This window comes from Emys orbicularis, chromosome 1, assembly GCF_028017835.1.
Source record: "Emys orbicularis isolate rEmyOrb1 chromosome 1, rEmyOrb1.hap1, whole genome shotgun sequence".
In the NCBI taxonomy this organism is placed as follows: Eukaryota; Metazoa; Chordata; order Testudines; family Emydidae; genus Emys; species Emys orbicularis.
The window spans coordinates 357,006,762-357,023,840 of NC_088683.1; the positions used below are offsets into that span (position 1 = coordinate 357,006,762).

General features: G+C 47.7%; 1 protein-coding gene across 1 annotated transcript; it reads left to right on the forward strand.

Annotated features, from left to right (window-relative positions):
* The first annotated feature begins 8,276 nt into the window (after positions 1-8,276).
* SERPINH1 (serpin family H member 1) lies at positions 8,277-11,387 on the forward strand. Its single transcript, XM_065423538.1, has 4 exons — positions 8,277-8,859; positions 9,543-9,641; positions 10,097-10,329; positions 11,085-11,387. The coding sequence occupies exons 1-4, from the start codon at positions 8,277-8,279 to the stop codon at positions 11,385-11,387; spliced, it is 1,218 nt and encodes a 405-aa protein (XP_065279610.1).
* Positions 11,388-17,079: the final 5,692 nt, after the last annotated feature.

Consider the following 17,079-nt stretch of genomic DNA (forward strand, 5'->3'; position numbering starts at 1 on the left):
TTTAATAAGTATCACCGAACCCTCATCCCATTGCAAAACTCACACTGACTTGGATAGAAGTAGGATCAGACCATTAGTTAACGGTGTTTTGAATGTATGTTATATTTCCTTAGATTCATCACATCCTTCCCTAAAGCAAGGAATCTCTGTCCCTGGCAAGTTTTACTGCTGCTCCATTCAGGGGGAAATGGGCGTATTTCAAATAGATCTCAGTCAAAGAAATGCAAGTTGTACTGTGCATGCAGCATTTTATCGCAGGGGTGGGTTTTTAGTGCTCCAGAAGTAGAAGTGTCTTTTGGCAACTGAAACTGTGTAATTAGGAGGAGCAAAGAAGAGGGAAGAAGGCAACTCCCAATATCCCTGCTCTCCCCCTCCCATCCCTTTGCCTGATGCAGACTGTCCGACGTGGCACTATGGGGGAAGGGAGTTGAGAGCCTTCTAGAGAATGTGCAGAACTGGAATTCCACTTTAAGATTACTTTCTGTCAAAGGAAATGTTACACATTGTACGTATCGCTCTGATTCCAGACAATTTGTACTGAACAATATGCAGCAAAGATTTGAAAGGCTGAGTCCAATCTGATGCAGCCACTTAAATGTAGTTTGTTCATTTTATAGGACTTAACATTTTAACGCATGGTCGATTTATTACAACTCTTTTTTGCTCACAAAATTGTTGTATTGGATAGGATAAATTACTCGTATATAACGGCATTTAGTTATAATATGACTAGGAGAAAATATGCCTTCAAAAACTGAAAATCATCCAGGAAAGCTAAAAATCTCTGCACTGAGTTGTCTATATTTTCAGAGATCATTGATCAACGATAAATAGGGTGACCAGGTGTCCCATTTTTAAAGGGACAGCCCCTTTTTTTGGGACATTTTCTTATATAGGCGCCTATTACCCCCCACCCCCTGTCCCTTTTTTTCACAATTGCTATCTGGTAACCGTAATGATAAAGAATTATTTTTATTCAGCCAAAAATTACTGCTAATAAGTAAAGATCATTTTAAATGTTAAAGGTACATATAGGCATGTAAACTTGTCAAAGGCATTCAGTGGAGGAAGGCTGAACATAAAAAGGCATTTGGATTAAAAGGTTTAGATTTTATTTTAGCTAGAACAATGTCTTTTATGGAAAGTAATTACAGAGAGGAAGGGGAAGGCGGAGCAGCGCCAGACGCTAGGTTTGGCAAAGAACCCTGCTGCTGAAGTGCATCTTGGAAATTTAAAGGGACTGCCTCTGGTTTCACCAATAGGCAAACGGTATGGCTGCCTCTAGTAACCTTTTGCCTACTTTATACTGGAACTTGGTGCATTGTGTTGGGCCTATTGATTGCCTCTCTATTCAGTGTCTTATTTTTTTCCCCTCATGGAAGATGCTACTGCAAAGGATGAAAATTAAAAGGTAGCAAAGAATGTATGTGATATACACCTGGATAGACACTACCCAGACAGCCTACACTACCCCAGGATTTGACTTCCACTGTCCACTTGCGTGTGACACAAGAGCACTTAGTGCGAGAGATCTACGGCACAGTTCATGGAGCATTCCACTGCTGTGCATAGTTTCAGTAACTGAATCTGGTGCCCTGTCTGAGCTGCAAACCTCTTTGAGTGGCACCTTTGATCAGTGGAGTTATTCAGTGCTATTCCAGTAGCACCTTTGATTAGTGATAATCCATTCCTTGTCACCATGACTAACGAGAATGGGGCCAATGCTTTAAGGTGCTGAATGTCTCCTATGAGGTACAGAGCACCATCGTCATCCATATATTAAATTCCCTTGACTCCCATTGGGAGATCAAGGTGCTCAGCCTCTCATAATAGGGTCTTAATAGGAATATTGGCTGCAGGGGCCCAGGGTTGCAACTGTATCCAGGTAGCCCCTCTTAAGTCAATGGGAACGACTGCATGAGCAAGGATTACTAGCATGAGTAAAGGTTGCAGGATCAGGCCTCAGTTTAGATTAGACTCTGGGTTACGAATACCAGGAAGGCCAAGATCTGGAAATCTGGTGCATTCACACTCCCTTTCCCCTATGCAATAATCCTTTTTCCCATTGAAAAATCCCACAAAGTCAGAAGTCTGTTTTTTAGGCTGCTGAGATGCTTCCATGTTTTCTGTCAGACAATGCACCCTTGGCACTATTTCCATGCGACAGGTTTTGTGCAAATTACACCTGGCTCAGCTCAGCCATAATAAAGGTTATTGTGAACTAATAAAAGAGCCTATTTTTCTCTCAGCCAGAAACAAAAGCCAGGAAAAATGGAACAAACAGTCATTACCTACCTGTTATTTACTATAACTGTTATTAAGTTTTGCTGGTAACCATATTGACAGCATGAATAACAACAGAAACGTGTATTTACTTTTGTTATTTCAGCTGTGGGTAGCCAGATCATTTTAGTTGACAAAACATTTTGTTATATAAGAGATCTCAAAAATCTTAAATAATTTGAGGCTTTAGATTATCTATTTGCATTGTGTCCACCTCTGTTTGTTAGGTATGGAAAGATACAGATTTTCTGTAGCATTCATTATTATTGTTATTTATTAGCATTGTAGGTGAGCACAGCACATGGAAAGGTCATCCCTATGGGGCCTGAGCTTGACAAACCTTTGGCCAGGCGGTTTGTTTTCACTCACAGGAGTAATTCCACTGGGCTTACTATTATCATCTGTATTATGGCTAGCACCTAGGAAACCCAGTCAGGGATCAGGACCCCATTGTGTTAGGAACCATAGAGACAGCTAATAACAAAGAAGACAAGGACTTCTTCAGTAGGGTTTGGACGATCATGCCCTGATGTTGGGTCCATGACATACCAGGACAAAGTCATTGGCAGTTTAGAGACTACTAAATGAAGGGTATTTGCCCTGGGGGGACAGCTGCTCCTGAAGAAGCAGAGTTAGGAGATAATTGCATCACAGATTTCATTTTTAAATGTAATGACATTTACAAGAATGTTTTCTGTAAAGCAGTGAAGTTTCAGAGAAATAATAGCACAGAAAGCTTTACGTATCTAGAACATTGTCCATAGTATCAAGTATCAGAGGGGTAGCCGTGTTAGTCTGAATCTGTAAAAAGCAACAGAGGGTCCCGTGGCACCTTTAAGACTAACAGAAGTATTGGGAGCATAAGCTTTCGTGGGTAAGAACCTCAGATGCAAGTAATGGAAATCTGAAGAAGTGAGGTTCTTACCCACGAAAGCTTATGCTCCCAATACTTCTGTTAGTCTTAAAGGTGCCACAGGACCCTCTGTTGCTTTGTCCATAGTAGTGATTCTCTCTGTCTCGAGCCAGCTGTGTCTCTCTGTAGCCTGGCATTGAGCTCCCATTATGGCTTTGACTGCAATTCACATTCTGTGACATTGAATGAGGAGCCTTGTGAAAATATAGTCATGTAAACGTAAGACACGCAAGAGTCAGACACACAGGTGGATGGCAGGGACATTGATCGAACCAGACATCTTGAAATCAGCGACACACTTAGGGTGACCAGATGTCCCGATTTTATAGGGACAGTCACGATTTTTGGGTCTTTTTCTTATATAGGCTCCTATTACCCTCCACCCCCGTCCCGATTTTTCACATTTGCTGTCTGGTCACCCTAGACACACCTGAATATCAGATCCGTCATGAGCCCTAAATAGTCCTGCTCAGACAACTGTTGCCTTTATTTAGTTGTTTTGATGATGATACTATATTTACTATTCCTTGTAACATGGTTTCTGGTAGCCGGTATCCAAATTCATCCCTGTTGTAACTCCATGGCCTTCAGTGGGATTACACCAATAATAAACTCTATTGTTTTGTCTGTATATAAACCCTGATCCTTCACACTCTTGAGCACGTGTGTAACTTTATCAAGCGAGTAGCCCCACTAAGCCCTATGAGGCGGCTCAGGTGAATAAAGTTATGCACAGGTTTACTTGTTTGAAGGACCGGGGCTGTGGTTTGTAAGCCATGGGGTGCGGGAGCCATGTCTCTCTCTGCATCTTAGAGAAAGCTGATGTGTGGAAAGGTGGTCCAGTGGCTGGGCTACAAATCTTAAAACTTGGGACACCTGAGTTCCAGCCCCAGCTCCTCACAGACACTTTGCGTAAGTCACTTACTGGGCTAGGTGCCCAACTCCTATAGAAAGCAATAGGAGTTAGTTGCCTAAATACCTTTGAGGCTCAGGGCCTTAGATGTTCTGCGCTTCAGCTCCCCACCTGTACCCTGGGGAGAAGAGCCAGTGCTGCTTCATTTGTGCCAGGCCTGAGCCCCGGCACCTCTGGGCTTGGCAGTTCACAGCCCCGGCCCCAGAGGAGTCTGCAGCCTGCAAGCAGTAGGACCCTGCAGCCGCTCTCAGGAGGGGGAAGGGGCAGTCTGCCAGTGGGAGGCTCCAAAGTGCTTTTTTTTTGGAGCTCGGAGCCTCCCATTTAAACATGCAACTTTTCCAACTTTCTAGAAGTTTCTCTGGGCGGGTTATATAGCCCCCTCCGTGGGCTGGACTCTGCAGAGAGGGACACGCACCGGGAGACTTCAGCCGCTCCTTGCAAATCGCGCCGGCCCCGCGCCCCAGCTCGGCCAGTTCTGCACCCCCAGACCAGACGCGAGCCCCAGCGGCGCAGGAGCGACCCCTCCAGGTGAGGAGCTCCGCAGGGGGCCCACGGAGGTTCAAGCACTGGGCTGCATTGGTCTGGCAGTGCCCGGGGTGGGGGCAGGGCGGTAGGGGGAGCGGTTGCAAGACGCCGGGGGCGTCCCATGGATCTTCTTGGTATGGTATCGGGGGGGACGATACCCCGGACTGTCCCCGTGGCAGAGTGTGTGTGTGTGCACGGGGGGGGCGATATCCCGGAGTGTCCTTGTGGCAGGGTGTGTGTGTGCGTGCACGGGGGGAGACACCCCGGAGTGTCCCCGCGGCAGGGGGTGTGTGTGCGTGCACGGGGGGAGACACCCCGGAGTGTCCCCGTGGCAGGGGGTGTGTGCATGGGGGGGGCACCCACCCCGGAGTTGTCCCCGCGGCAGGATGGGGGCGGGAAGCACCGTGGAATGTTCCCGTGTGGGGAGGGGGAGCGCCCGCGCCCAAGACTCTCCCTGGGCCTGGGTGTGTTTGTAGGGGGCACACACCCCGAAATGTCCCCGTGGCAGGGGTGTGTGTGCACGGGGGGGGCACACACCCCGGAATGTCCCCGTGGCAGGGGTGTGTGTGCACGGGGGGGGGGGCACACACCCCGGAGTTGTCCCCGCGGCGGGGGGGGGGGTGTGTTTGGGCGGGGCAGGGGAGATGCCTGGACTCTCCCTGGCCTAGGGGAGATCAGTGGTGGAGAGTAGGGGGGTGGGTCCCATGGAATATCCCCCAGATGCTGGGAAATCCCGTGTGGAAGGGGAGCAGGAGCAGGGGAATCTCTTACTGGGAATGGGTTGGGGGGGTTGGTGTCAGGATGAAATGCGAGGCTCTCACCAGGAGTCTGTTCAGTAGCCTAGAAAGTTTGGGGGGGGGGAGGATGCCTCCCCCATCCCTGGGGATTGGTAGGGTGTGGGGAGGATCGGAATGGAGCATTTCTGAGGGGCTGCATGCCCCGCCCTGGCCCTGTGGAGGATGTGGGAGGAAAGGAGTGGGGGCAGTTCATGGGTGACTGGGGCTGTGGGGTATTAAACTTGGTGGCTGCAGCAGCTGCCTTTCTGCAGCTTGAGGGGAGACAGCTCTGAGCTCTACTGATCTGAGGGAAGCAGCCCCTCCTGCCCCACACCAGAGGGGTCCATCTTCCAGGCTGCCCCACACCAGAGGCAGCCATGGGAAGGAGCTGCCAGTGATGCTCACACAGATCCTCAAGACCATGGGGAGCAGAGGTGCCGGAGTTTAAGTATCCCAAGCAATGAAAGTGAAATAAACTGAGGGGGAGGAATAAAATAGGAGCAGTGTCCCAGTGGCCAGCCCTCTGTTCCTCTCTCCAGCTCAAGAGCCAGCATTAAACCAGTATCCACAGCTCCCTCTATCCCCGTGAGCCCTGGGTCCCCCTGCCAAAGGGTGAACTGTCGCAGAGCAGGGAGGAAACCTACAGCCTTGGGGATAAGGGTGCAGCTCTTTGTTCTCTCTTCTTGTGAACTAAAACCAACTCTGTGTCAAAATGCAAAGCCTCCAGCTGTCTTAGTGCAAGATCTCTACTAACACCCAAACGGCGTTTGCTTATTACATTTGTGTGAGTCACTTTGTCATGCGGTTTGTTCTGATCTAGTGTGTGTGTGTGTGTGGGATCTAAGGCCCTGATCCTGCAAGATGACTCCCACCCCAGATAGACCTGCCACGCTGGCACAAGGATCTGCCTGCATGCATCTCATTGCAGACTGGGACCCGGGGGAGTGTAGGGTGTGGGTGGAAGCTATCAAGCATGAGCTCCTAGAGAATCAGAGCGGCACTAAATTATAACACACAGGCCAATGCGGTTCTCTCACTAACACAACCCCTTCACATAATTCAAGAGTAGGAGATGTTGCTCAGAACAGAGTGGAGCTTACAGGCTGAGACCTGTTGTTACTGTGCACTTCCATAGTCCTTGGGGAGACCTAGACATTTGTCGATTCAACCCTTCTGTGGGCAAAGTTTGGGCACAGCGGCTTCCTGGATGGTGGCTAGATTTCATAGCTCTCTGAAGTAATGGAACTGTCCTCAAGATCTAGCACGTGCTTTAAACCAGGCACCATTCTCAAGGGAACTACTTTCTGTATCTGTTTTCTTTCAGAATGAAAAAGGCAAACGTTGACCTCACTATGAAAAAGTTTCAAGGTATCTTTAGAAGAAGAAAACAAAAAACAAAAAAAAACACACAAAAAAGTTTGAAACTGTCTAACTGCATAATCCCAGCCCCACATCCAGACGGGGAGATTATAAACTGGTGTATGTGTCTTAAATAGTCTTTCTTTTGAATAGCCAGGGCAAATTAAAGTTGGTAGCTTTTCATTTTCAGTCTTTCAACAAGGCTTATTATTGAAGGGATCTTAGGCTGTAAATTAACCCTATCCCTAAGGCTATATAATTTCCATCCTGTGAACTGCAACATGTCTGCTTGTGGCTACGTGCACAAATGCTTTCTTTTGTGTGTGTAATTCCTTGGGCCCACCTCTGTTTCCTGTTCTGTTTTCTTTAACTCTAATGCCGCCACTCCAGCTGCTGCTTGCCGCTGCATGCCAGGAACTGAACTTCAGAGCAGCCTCAGCCAGGGGGAAGAATGACTAAAGAATGGAGCTCAATCACAGCACTTGGCACGATGCTTGAACTATTCAGATTAGGTCTTTGGCTACCACAAAGATAACGTCATACAACCAAAAAAGTCTCAGGCATAGAAAAGGAATTTAACCCCTAATATACATAAGCAGGTAGCTTTGCTTGGGAAGATTTTGAGCTCTGTAGACCTTTTGGAGCACCCTCGAGCCCAAAGTACAAGTCCAGCAGGGGGGCAGCAGCACTTGGCCAGCCTTTGGGTGTACACCAGGGACTCCTTGCTTCTTCAAATGTGGGCAGCTTGCTGGGGTTAAAGAGCTCAATCTGATTTGCATAAAATGGAGTGGGTTTCAGCCACCCTCATCTTCCGTACAGAGTTGTAGCCTGTAGAGGTGGCTGATTCCAACCTGCAGTGTTCTACCTTGATTGTGGTAGCCACTGGACCGCCAAACAGCAGTGATCTTCAGTGGTCACTGGACCGCCAAATAGCACGGCTTTTCAGTCACTCCTAACGTGAGCTGGATTTGAACCACTGTCCTAGAATTGAAAAGATCTCCATCCTATCACCTGGGTCTTTGAACCAACCAACTTGCCTGATCATGTCACTTTAAAGTCCCAAAAGCAAACCAGTGAGTTAATACTCAGTTAGAGACCAGGCTTTTGTTCAAAATGTACAGGCCCCTTGTTTCAGAATGCAATTTGGACTCTCAAGCATTAGCTACCATTTATCTCTCCACATAGTATGATTTACTTCTGCAGTTAATCGCATGGGCAATTTTTGAGGGTGTAGGTTCACATCTGCAAAAAAAGGGAGGCTGGGCTGAAGCCTGGTTGGAAATTGGAACCCTATTAAATTGGAAGCAAACCACAGATGCAGATCAGATTGCATCACGAACGCTATTTCGCTTTCCCACACTGGATTTTAGGAATAGGGTTAATTGGAAGCATCAGAGCTTAGACTAGTCTAGATGCTGACGCGGCTTTAGGAGGGAAGGGGGTCTGACCGATTCTGAACCTTTTGCTGCCTTGCAGGTTCACAGCAGCGTCACATTCAGTGGAAGCCATGTGGGTGACCAACCTTCTGGCCCTCTGTGCCCTAGCGGCTGCAGTGCCCTCGGAAGATAAGAAGCTGAGCGATAAGGCAACCACCTTAGCTGACCGCAGTGCAACTCTCGCCTTCAACCTCTACCACACGATGGCTAAAGACAAGAACATGGAGAACATCCTCGTGTCTCCCGTGGTGGTGGCCTCCTCGCTCGGCCTGGTGTCACTCGGTGGCAAGGCCACCACAGCCTCCCAAGCCAAGGCCTTGCTCAGCGCCGACAAGCTGAATGACGACTACGTTCACGGCGGGCTGTCAGAGCTCCTGAACGAGGTCAGCAACTCCACCGCCCGCAACGTCACCTGGAAGCTTGGGAACCGCTTGTATGGCCCCAGCTCCATCAGCTTTGCTGATGACTTTGTGAAGAGCAGCAAGAAGCACTACAACTACGAACACTCCAAGATCAACTTCAGGGACAAGAGGAGCGCCCTGAAATCCATCAACGAGTGGGCATCCCAGACCACCGATGGCAAGCTCCCCGAGGTCACCAAAAACGTGGAGAAGACGGACGGGGCCCTGATCGTGAACGCCATGTTCTTCAAACGTAAGTTAAATGGCAAGGGTGCTCTAAATTAGTGAGATGAGTGATCAAGTGCAGATGGCACCCGCTAGCCAATACCAGGCTTCACCTCCTGTTCCTAATCTAGACACAAAGGGCCTAATTCAGCTCCCATTTACACTGGTGTAAATCAATGGAGTTGCACACTGGGGCAAGTGAGAGGAGACACAGGCTCAAAGAGTTTGCTAGAGGGATCTTTCCCCCACAGCTGAAATGCACTGGAGTGAAAAACAGGAGCCACTGGAGCTTGCAACAGAAATCTTATTTTAGGAGTGGAAGTGACTTTGTTTCTCCATCTGAAACTTCAAGAGGACATATGTTAAATAAATTGGTGCCATGGTAAATAAACTTCAGGCTGCAGGATAGAAGGTTTTTTTTGGGGGGGTGGGGTGGGGCAAGGAATTTGCTAGTCCCAGTCTCGCCCCAAATTAGCACAATAACAAAAATGGGATTTTTTTAAAACTCCAAAGTATCTGTTATAAAGCCAGAGACAAGACACTGCACTAGATATATCGGTGTTCTCTTCGGTAGGACAAATTATGGGTTCTTAGCTGCTCACCAGTCTAGGGAATTCCTTGCTGGGCTACGGGAGTTAAATTTGTGCGTGATGACACAGCCCATTTCCATTTCTTGTTAACTGATGGGTTTTCCTCCTCTTCCACTTATAGCTCACTGGGATGAGAGGTTCCATCACACGATGGTGGACAACCGTGGCTTTATGGTGACCCGTTCCTACACAGTGGGAGTTCCCATGATGCACCGCACAGGTAAGTTTTAGCTTATGCTCCCTACCCCAAGATCCACTGGACTAAATCCATCCTGTTGATTTACAGCAGAGATGATATTAGCCCAGCTGGTCAACTTTTCACCTGTTTTTCTTTCCCCACCAGCCTTTCAGATGAGACAAAACTATGCAGTTTTACACTTAAATCTTAGTACAAGCAGATGGAATGCCATTTATGTTGGTGGCTTTAGATCTGGACACTTCTTCATTAGGAAGAGATTCCATAGGAGATCTAGAATTGGGGCATCAAACTAAGCTCTGAATAGTAGCAGCTCTCAGTCACCATCCACACTTGTCTACTTTTAGGCCGGTAAACTAGACAGTCCCCAGCTTGCACTCCACTGAAAACCTGGGGCAAATTAGCAACAGAATCAGGTAGCTTTATCTGCTTCCCATGGCTCACCGTTATTGCCTCTGCTTGCAACTCTTTTCTTAAAGGTCTGTACAACTACTTTAATGATGAGGCTGAGAAACTTCAGATTGTGGAGATGCCTCTCGCTCACAAACTCTCCAGCATGATCTTCATCATGCCCAACCACGTGGAGCCACTGGAGAGAGTTGAGAAGCTGCTGACCAGAGAGCAACTGAAAACTTGGATCGGCAAGTTGAAGAAGAGAGCCGTGGCTGTTTCCCTGCCGAAAGTCAGCTTGGAAGTCAGCCACGATCTTCAGGTAAATTCTCTCTTGACGCCATAAACCAGACTGGCTGCTAAGGATGGTTCCTGGGTCTTTCCCCTACCTTTTGCTTTGAAGTGACAGGCTGGCACATATAATTGCTTATGAGCGGAGAAATTTCTGCCAACGTTGGGAAGGTTGCAAGAGACCAGGATGGTGAGGGAAGAGAGGACCCTGTGATTTCTGCCTTGGCAGCTTCCCTGAGTGGACATAAAAACTACATTTGAGCAGCCCAGAATAGGCAGATTTGATCAGATCTGCATATGTAGTTCTAACCAGATCCCCACTGTCCTTGCACGTGGGAAATCTCTTCTCCAGCTCTGAAAGTAGGGAGATGGGGCAATTAGAGGTGTGTTATACACCAGCTGGCTCGCTATACATGGTAAGCTTATTACTTACAAACTGCGTTATTCAGTGGAAACCTAGACTAACACTTCTGCTTAAATAGCTGCATGGCTCTAAGTTGGGCTCTGGGTTTATGGGTTTAAGCCCATGTATTGTCATTTTACCCAGCCCGTTTACACTTTTGCAAAATGGGGAGGAAAATTTCTCCATCGACTCCCCTGTTCTTATCAGGATCCAAGGAGCCACATCCCGCTGTTAACACCCCCAGGTAGCTAGACCTATTCCCTGAGCGCAGGGGCGTTACTCTGCATTTACACTACTGAGAGCAGACTCTAGCAGGTTGAGCATATGATCGAACAACATTAGTGTCTTCCCTAGGAGTCTAACCTGTCTGTCTTGCATCATAGAAACACTTGGCGGACCTTGGCTTGACTGAAGCCATGGACAAGAACAAGGCTGACCTGTCCAAGATTTCAGGCAAGAAAGATCTGTACCTTTCCAACGTTTTCCATGCTGCGGCCCTCGAGTGGGACACCGAGGGGAACCCCTTTGATGCCGACATCTACGGCCGAGAAGAAATGAGGAATCCGAAACTCTTCTACGCCGATCACCCATTCGTCTTTGTGATCAAGGACAATAAAACCAACTCCATTCTTTTCATTGGCAGGCTAGTGAGGCCCAAAGGGGACAAAATGCGCGATGAATTGTAGTTTGAATTTTCAGGTTTTGGTGGGGATTTTTTAAATGGGGAAATGTTCTTTTGTATTCTCTACGAACTGATGGGTGCTAGCCGGACCAGAGTGCATTTTAATGTTAAATCCAGCATACGCTTTACCCCGCCAGAATATTCCACCAAAAGAAAATGCGTGGGAGGAACAGGGGAGGTGGGAGGGAGAGGGGTGAAAGGGCCAGGAACAATGGGAAGAACCAGTTCACTGGGATTCTGTTCCCAATCAGTGGCATATCTGCTGAGATTTTAGGTTACTGTCTGTCTTCCTCCTTCCTGCAGTAGAATAAATCCTTCTGCCAAGCATGATGGCACCATTTGCCAGGATGCAAACTGTCAGCCGAGGCCATGGTAAAGGTACCAGCCCACACACTTGCATCACAGTCTCTGTTGTGCCCTTTGTTCTAGACACATGGAGCGCAGCTTCCCCATCCCTCTTCCCTGACAGCTTCCTTCAGGTTTGTGCTTAGGGGACAGCTTGCCTCCCGCACATAGATTGTCCCTGGTTCCTTGCACTGGGGGGTTTCTTGGCTGAGCTGGAAGCCAGGGGGCTGGTCCCTTTATCTGTTCCCTCCTTGAAGTTCTTCTGCCTGTATCTTGCTTGTTAAAGGGAGCAGCAGGGACTTGAGTGTGCTCCCGCTTACATCGACTGACAGCAATGGAGGCTCTCCTGACAGATGCAGATGTAAGGGAGAGGGAGAAGTGAGCCCCCAGGAGTTAGTCTAACCATTTTGGTTACTTTAGAGGGGGAAACAGACTGTAACAAACAGCCATACAAGTAAGTAGGTGCTCAGATGCTGTGGCCCACATACAAATATAGATACAAGTAGAATTTTCCCTGTACCTTCTAAACCACTTAGCTATGCTCTGAAATGTGTGTCATATCTCCCCAGCTACTTCCAGTTGAACGTAGACTAAAAACCTATCCACTCCCCTTACCCATGGACAGCTGAAATCTTGCAAAAATCTGCTTCTTTGGGAATACTCTATTTTAAAAAAAAAACACCTTAAATCACCCAGCACTGAGGTGTCTTAGCAAAGGGGCCAAGGCCAGAATGGGCCATAGAGATTAAAAGACCCTTTTTCAGGTGGTCCCTTCAGCAGAGAGGTCAGGTGCAGCTGGGGGAGGGGCGATTTGCTCTGTAGCTAGCTGTGCTCTACCTGCTCTGTGGATGGAGAGGATTTCAGGCTGGGGAGCTCCCAAGCAGACAACTCACCAGCACTGGGCCTGCCATCGAAAGGTTTCATTAACCCCTTAGACGGGAGAGGAGGAAGTTCACGTCTCTTGGTGCTTTTGTTTCAGTCTGTCAGGACAGACTGGGCAAGAAACACAGTTTACATTGTGAAGGTTCTCTCTGCAACTAGAAAGCTAGAGCCCGAACCATCTCCCAAGGGGAAGACGCCCACTGACACCTCTCTATGGGAACTGTCTCAGGCCCTTCACTTCCTTTTTCTAAAATAGAAAGACTTTAGATTTTCCATAGCCTGGCTTCCTAATGACCCTTTCTACACAATCTTCTTCCCAAGAGGGGTTCACTCCCCAGTGGCTGACCTGCATAAGGCACATAGGGTAACACTTGTATTTATAGTTATGTATTTATGCGTGAGAAGTGGCAAGTCTCATGATCCAACTCCAGCCTAGAGTTGATGGATCAAAGTGAATTTCCCCCCAAGGGACATTATCAGGTTGAAGCTTGTATTTAAAAAAATTAATGGTCCTGATCCTACAAATTCCTAAGTATGTGTTTAATGCTTCTTACACACACAATGTCACGGCAAAACTGTAGAACAAAGGGTTAGATAATTGTTTTTCAGTTTAATCTACTTTCCGTGTCACTGATGCTGATTGCAATCAGGGTGGACAGTGAAACTGGACTGGTTACAGTTACTTTCTAGTCTGTTTCACTTTCAAGTTCTCCAGTACAAGCCCAATCCTGCAGCATCTGGATTTCAGAGGCTGACAGAGGTTTACTTGGTAAATTGACTTCCACAGTAGTTTAAGTTGATCTGAATTTTGTGTATATACCTAAATCTGGGGGCCAAAAGTTAACCTGATCTTGTCTCTTAGTAGATGAAGTTACAAAAGTACAGTAAAGTATATGTGCCAAAATCACATCCAGGTCAGCCCAGAGGGCAATGCTGTCCTTAACACCTCCAGTTAAAGCGCTGACAATCATTGCCTGGGGGGTGGGCGCACACAGGCATGTATCAGAGTGCACAAAATATTGTCCGAGCATGCACACTGCAAATCTGTGCACTGAAACCCATGTCTGTTGCACATTTATACAGGATGGGGTGGGTGGGAGTGTGGAGAACACACTGGGAGAGTGTCAATTTGCATCATGTGTATGGAAGTGTCTGCTTTTTTTTCCTATTTTGAATTCTTGTACCACAAAACTGAGTTGTATAATTTTGCAATAAAACTTTTTCAATTAATCTTGGCATTTGTGGGAGGTGCGATTTGTGATCATAAAGGCCTGGATTGTTTGAATCTGGCAGTGGCCATAAGCAATTGGTTTCAAGGGGTTTATCTGCAAAACCTCATCCAGGTGCTGAAGCTTGGCTGACGGGTTTCTGCCCTGTCCACCTAAATTTAACCTGGGTTTATTATTTGTCTTGTAATTCAGTATATACCATTCGCCCAACAATCAGAGCAGCACTTTATGAACATTCATTTAGCCTCTGCACCCCTCTGACACAGGGAAACAGCACAGAGTGGTTAGTCATCTGCTTTCCAAATTTTCTGAATGCTCACAGCTTCTACTGAAGCTAACGGGAGCTCCAGGTCAGTGCCTTGACCCTCAGTGTGTGGCTGGAGAAAAGGCAGGCTAAAAAAAAAAAAAAAATCAGCTACAAGCAACTTGCCCACAGTTGCGAAGAAAATATGGTAAAGCCAGGAATAGACCCCCTGATGCCTCCATCCTCTGCTTGACCCCATTAGCTGGTAACACCTGCCACATGCTCAAAGCACCCTCAATTCCAACTGAAACAATGGGCAGCCTTAGGTGAACAGGGCCCCGTGGTGCCTTTCATTCCAGTAAAAGACCTATGCAAACAAGGAGAGATGTCTCATTGGTCCACACCTCTACTTTAACCACTGGACCATGCTCGCACCCTGCGTGTCAGACACCACCCGGTGGTATAATCTGACTAGCACAGATTTTAGCCACAGCTCTTTCCTCGGTGGCTGAACCTGCTTGGCTTTGTGTTCTGAGGAAGAATTTAAATGACAAGCAGGTCTGAGAGAATCAAAGTAGGTGAGGGAATATCTTTTATTGGACCAACTTCTGGTCAGAGGGACAGGCTGTTGAGCATATACAGAGCTCTTCTTCAGTTCTAAGGCAAAGGAACAGCAGGGAAAATAGCATGGAGATGACAGGAGGAGGATACCCGATGTACTGGAGGAGGAAAGGAGCGCAGAGAGGGAGTGGGGCAGGCTAAACTTAAAAGTAGCCGTAAGACAATACCAATGGGTTTGGTGTTCCTTGGCTCAACCAGTCACAATTTACAACAAGCTCTTTCTACTCCCAGCCCTAAAAACTCAGCCTAGGATCTTAAAGTTAAACTGGGCTCTTTCAGACTCATGTCATCAGGAACTTTCTGCTCATCACAGGCAGCTTAATAGATTTTAAGGCCACAAAGGACCATTATTGCCAATCTAGCCGGATGTTCTGCATAACAGACCACAGCTCACACTCAGCAATTCCTGCATCTAGCCCTACAACTGATGCCAAACTGCAACAGGCCTTTTAGAAAGACTCCCAATCTTGATAGACTCCAACTGAAGAATTTACCACCCCTCCCCAATGTGCTGACCAGTTCCAGTGGATACCACAGTAATACAAATAATTACCCACACTGTTACATATGTGTGTCTTATTTTCTATTTGAATTTTGCTGCTGAATTTCCAGCTCTTTGATGGTGTCATGTTAGGCTTTTAATATACCTGACAAAAAGTTCTAGTCTCAGATCTTAGGTAAAGCCCTGTAGTCCAGACGCAGCCTAGGCTGACAAGGGTGTTTTCTGTTGCTGCAGGAATACACCACTCCAACAAATGTTAGCTATGCTGAAAGAAGCACTCTTGCATCAGCATAGCTGCATGTACCCTACAGGTTGTGTCAGTCAGGGGCATGTTATTTTCACAGCCCTGCCCAGCGTTCCTATGCTGGTATTTTCAAGAGTAGTCTAAGCCTTAGGTAACAATTTAGTTCAGGGGTTCTCACAACAAAAATTTTGGTGGCCTCAGAATGCGGCCACCAACTCTGACAAATTTTCCTAAAATTATTAACTTAATTAAATATGCACATATACATGTCCAAATCATTGTAATTTATTGATGTGGGGTTTTTTTCTTTTGCAGACTCAATAATAAAAATGTACAGTTGTGTTTGGGGCCCCTGGCTCCTCCCCCAGCCCCCCACCTATCACCTCTGGCTCCCACTGCCTACCCCAGACCGCCAGTGCCCCTCCCCACCCCCATTGCCCCAAGCTGCAGCCTCACTCCCCACACTTACACTGCTCCTTGCCTCTTGACCACAGCACCCAGGCAGGCTGGCCTTCCTGAAGCCCAGAGCGGGAGCCCCACAGCTGGGGGGGGGGGGAAAGGGCTGAAGCCCAGATCCCCACCACCTCAGGAAGCTGAAGACCAGAGTCCACTGTCAGAGCCCCAAGGCTGAAGTGGGGGGTGCTGAAGCCCACCCCCAGCATCCCATGGCTGAAACCAGGGAGGGGGCGAGGGTGAAGGGGGGAGAAGAGACTGGGGAGGGTGAAGCCCACTGCCAGAGCACCTGGGCACTGCAGGGAAGGGCCGCAGCTTTGCCCCCTCCCACATCTCTGCCCAGGAGAGTGTTGTGACTGCAGGAAAAACCCCTGGTGGCCAGTGTTCCCTCTAATTTTTCCCACCCATGTGTGGAATGAATTTTGTTGTGCGCACCACTCTGGAAGTGATGTAACACACTCCACCTTCATATTGGTGCACATGAAAAAATTCATGTGGTGAGGGTGGGACTGAGGGGTTTGGAGTGTGGGAGGGGGCTCAGGGCTGGGGTACAGGGGGGGTGCAGACTCTGGGTTGGGGCTGGGGGGTTCAACGTGCAGGAGGGTACTCAGGGCTGGGGCAGAGGGTTGGATGCAGGGGATGAGGGCTCTAGCTAGGGGTGAAAGCAGACTTGTTAAGATGACAAGAATTGCTCTAAAATTATTGGCAAATTTAAGTATTCTGTGGTTCTGAAACTTCAATATTTTTATTAGCATAACTCTAGCAAGCAGGATTGAGACTAATAAATTTACAAGAGTAACTGGGTGAGATGCCCAGGCTTGCATTATACAGGTCATGCAAAATGTCCCTTCTGGTCCTAAAACGTAGACCAACTGCTCTACTGCCACCTTCTGGCCACAAAGGGTTTTTTCCTTTTAGCAAAAGTAGAGTTTACTGCAGTGGCTCTTAAACTTTTACTAGTGACCCCTTTCACATAGCAAGTCTCTGAGTGCGACCCCCTTATAAATGAAAAACTTTTTTTTATATTAAACACCATTATAAATGCTGGAGGCAAAGCGGGGTTTTGGGTGGAGGTTGACAACTTGCAACCCCCCATGTAATAACCTTGTGACCCCCTGAGGGGTCCCAACCCCTAGTTTGAGAACCCCTGGTTTACCATGTCTTTTTAAGAAAGTT

Coding starts and splice junctions, on each gene's coding strand:
- SERPINH1 (XM_065423538.1), top strand. CDS start 8,277: ATGTGGGTGACCAACCTTCTGGCCCTCTGTGCCCTAGCGGCTGCAGTG. Junction 9,642..10,096: donor TCCCATGATGCACCGCACAG/GTAAGTTTTAGC, acceptor CTTTTCTTAAAG/GTCTGTACAACTACTTTAAT. Junction 10,330..11,084: donor AAGTCAGCCACGATCTTCAG/GTAAATTCTCTC, acceptor CTTGCATCATAG/AAACACTTGGCGGACCTTGG.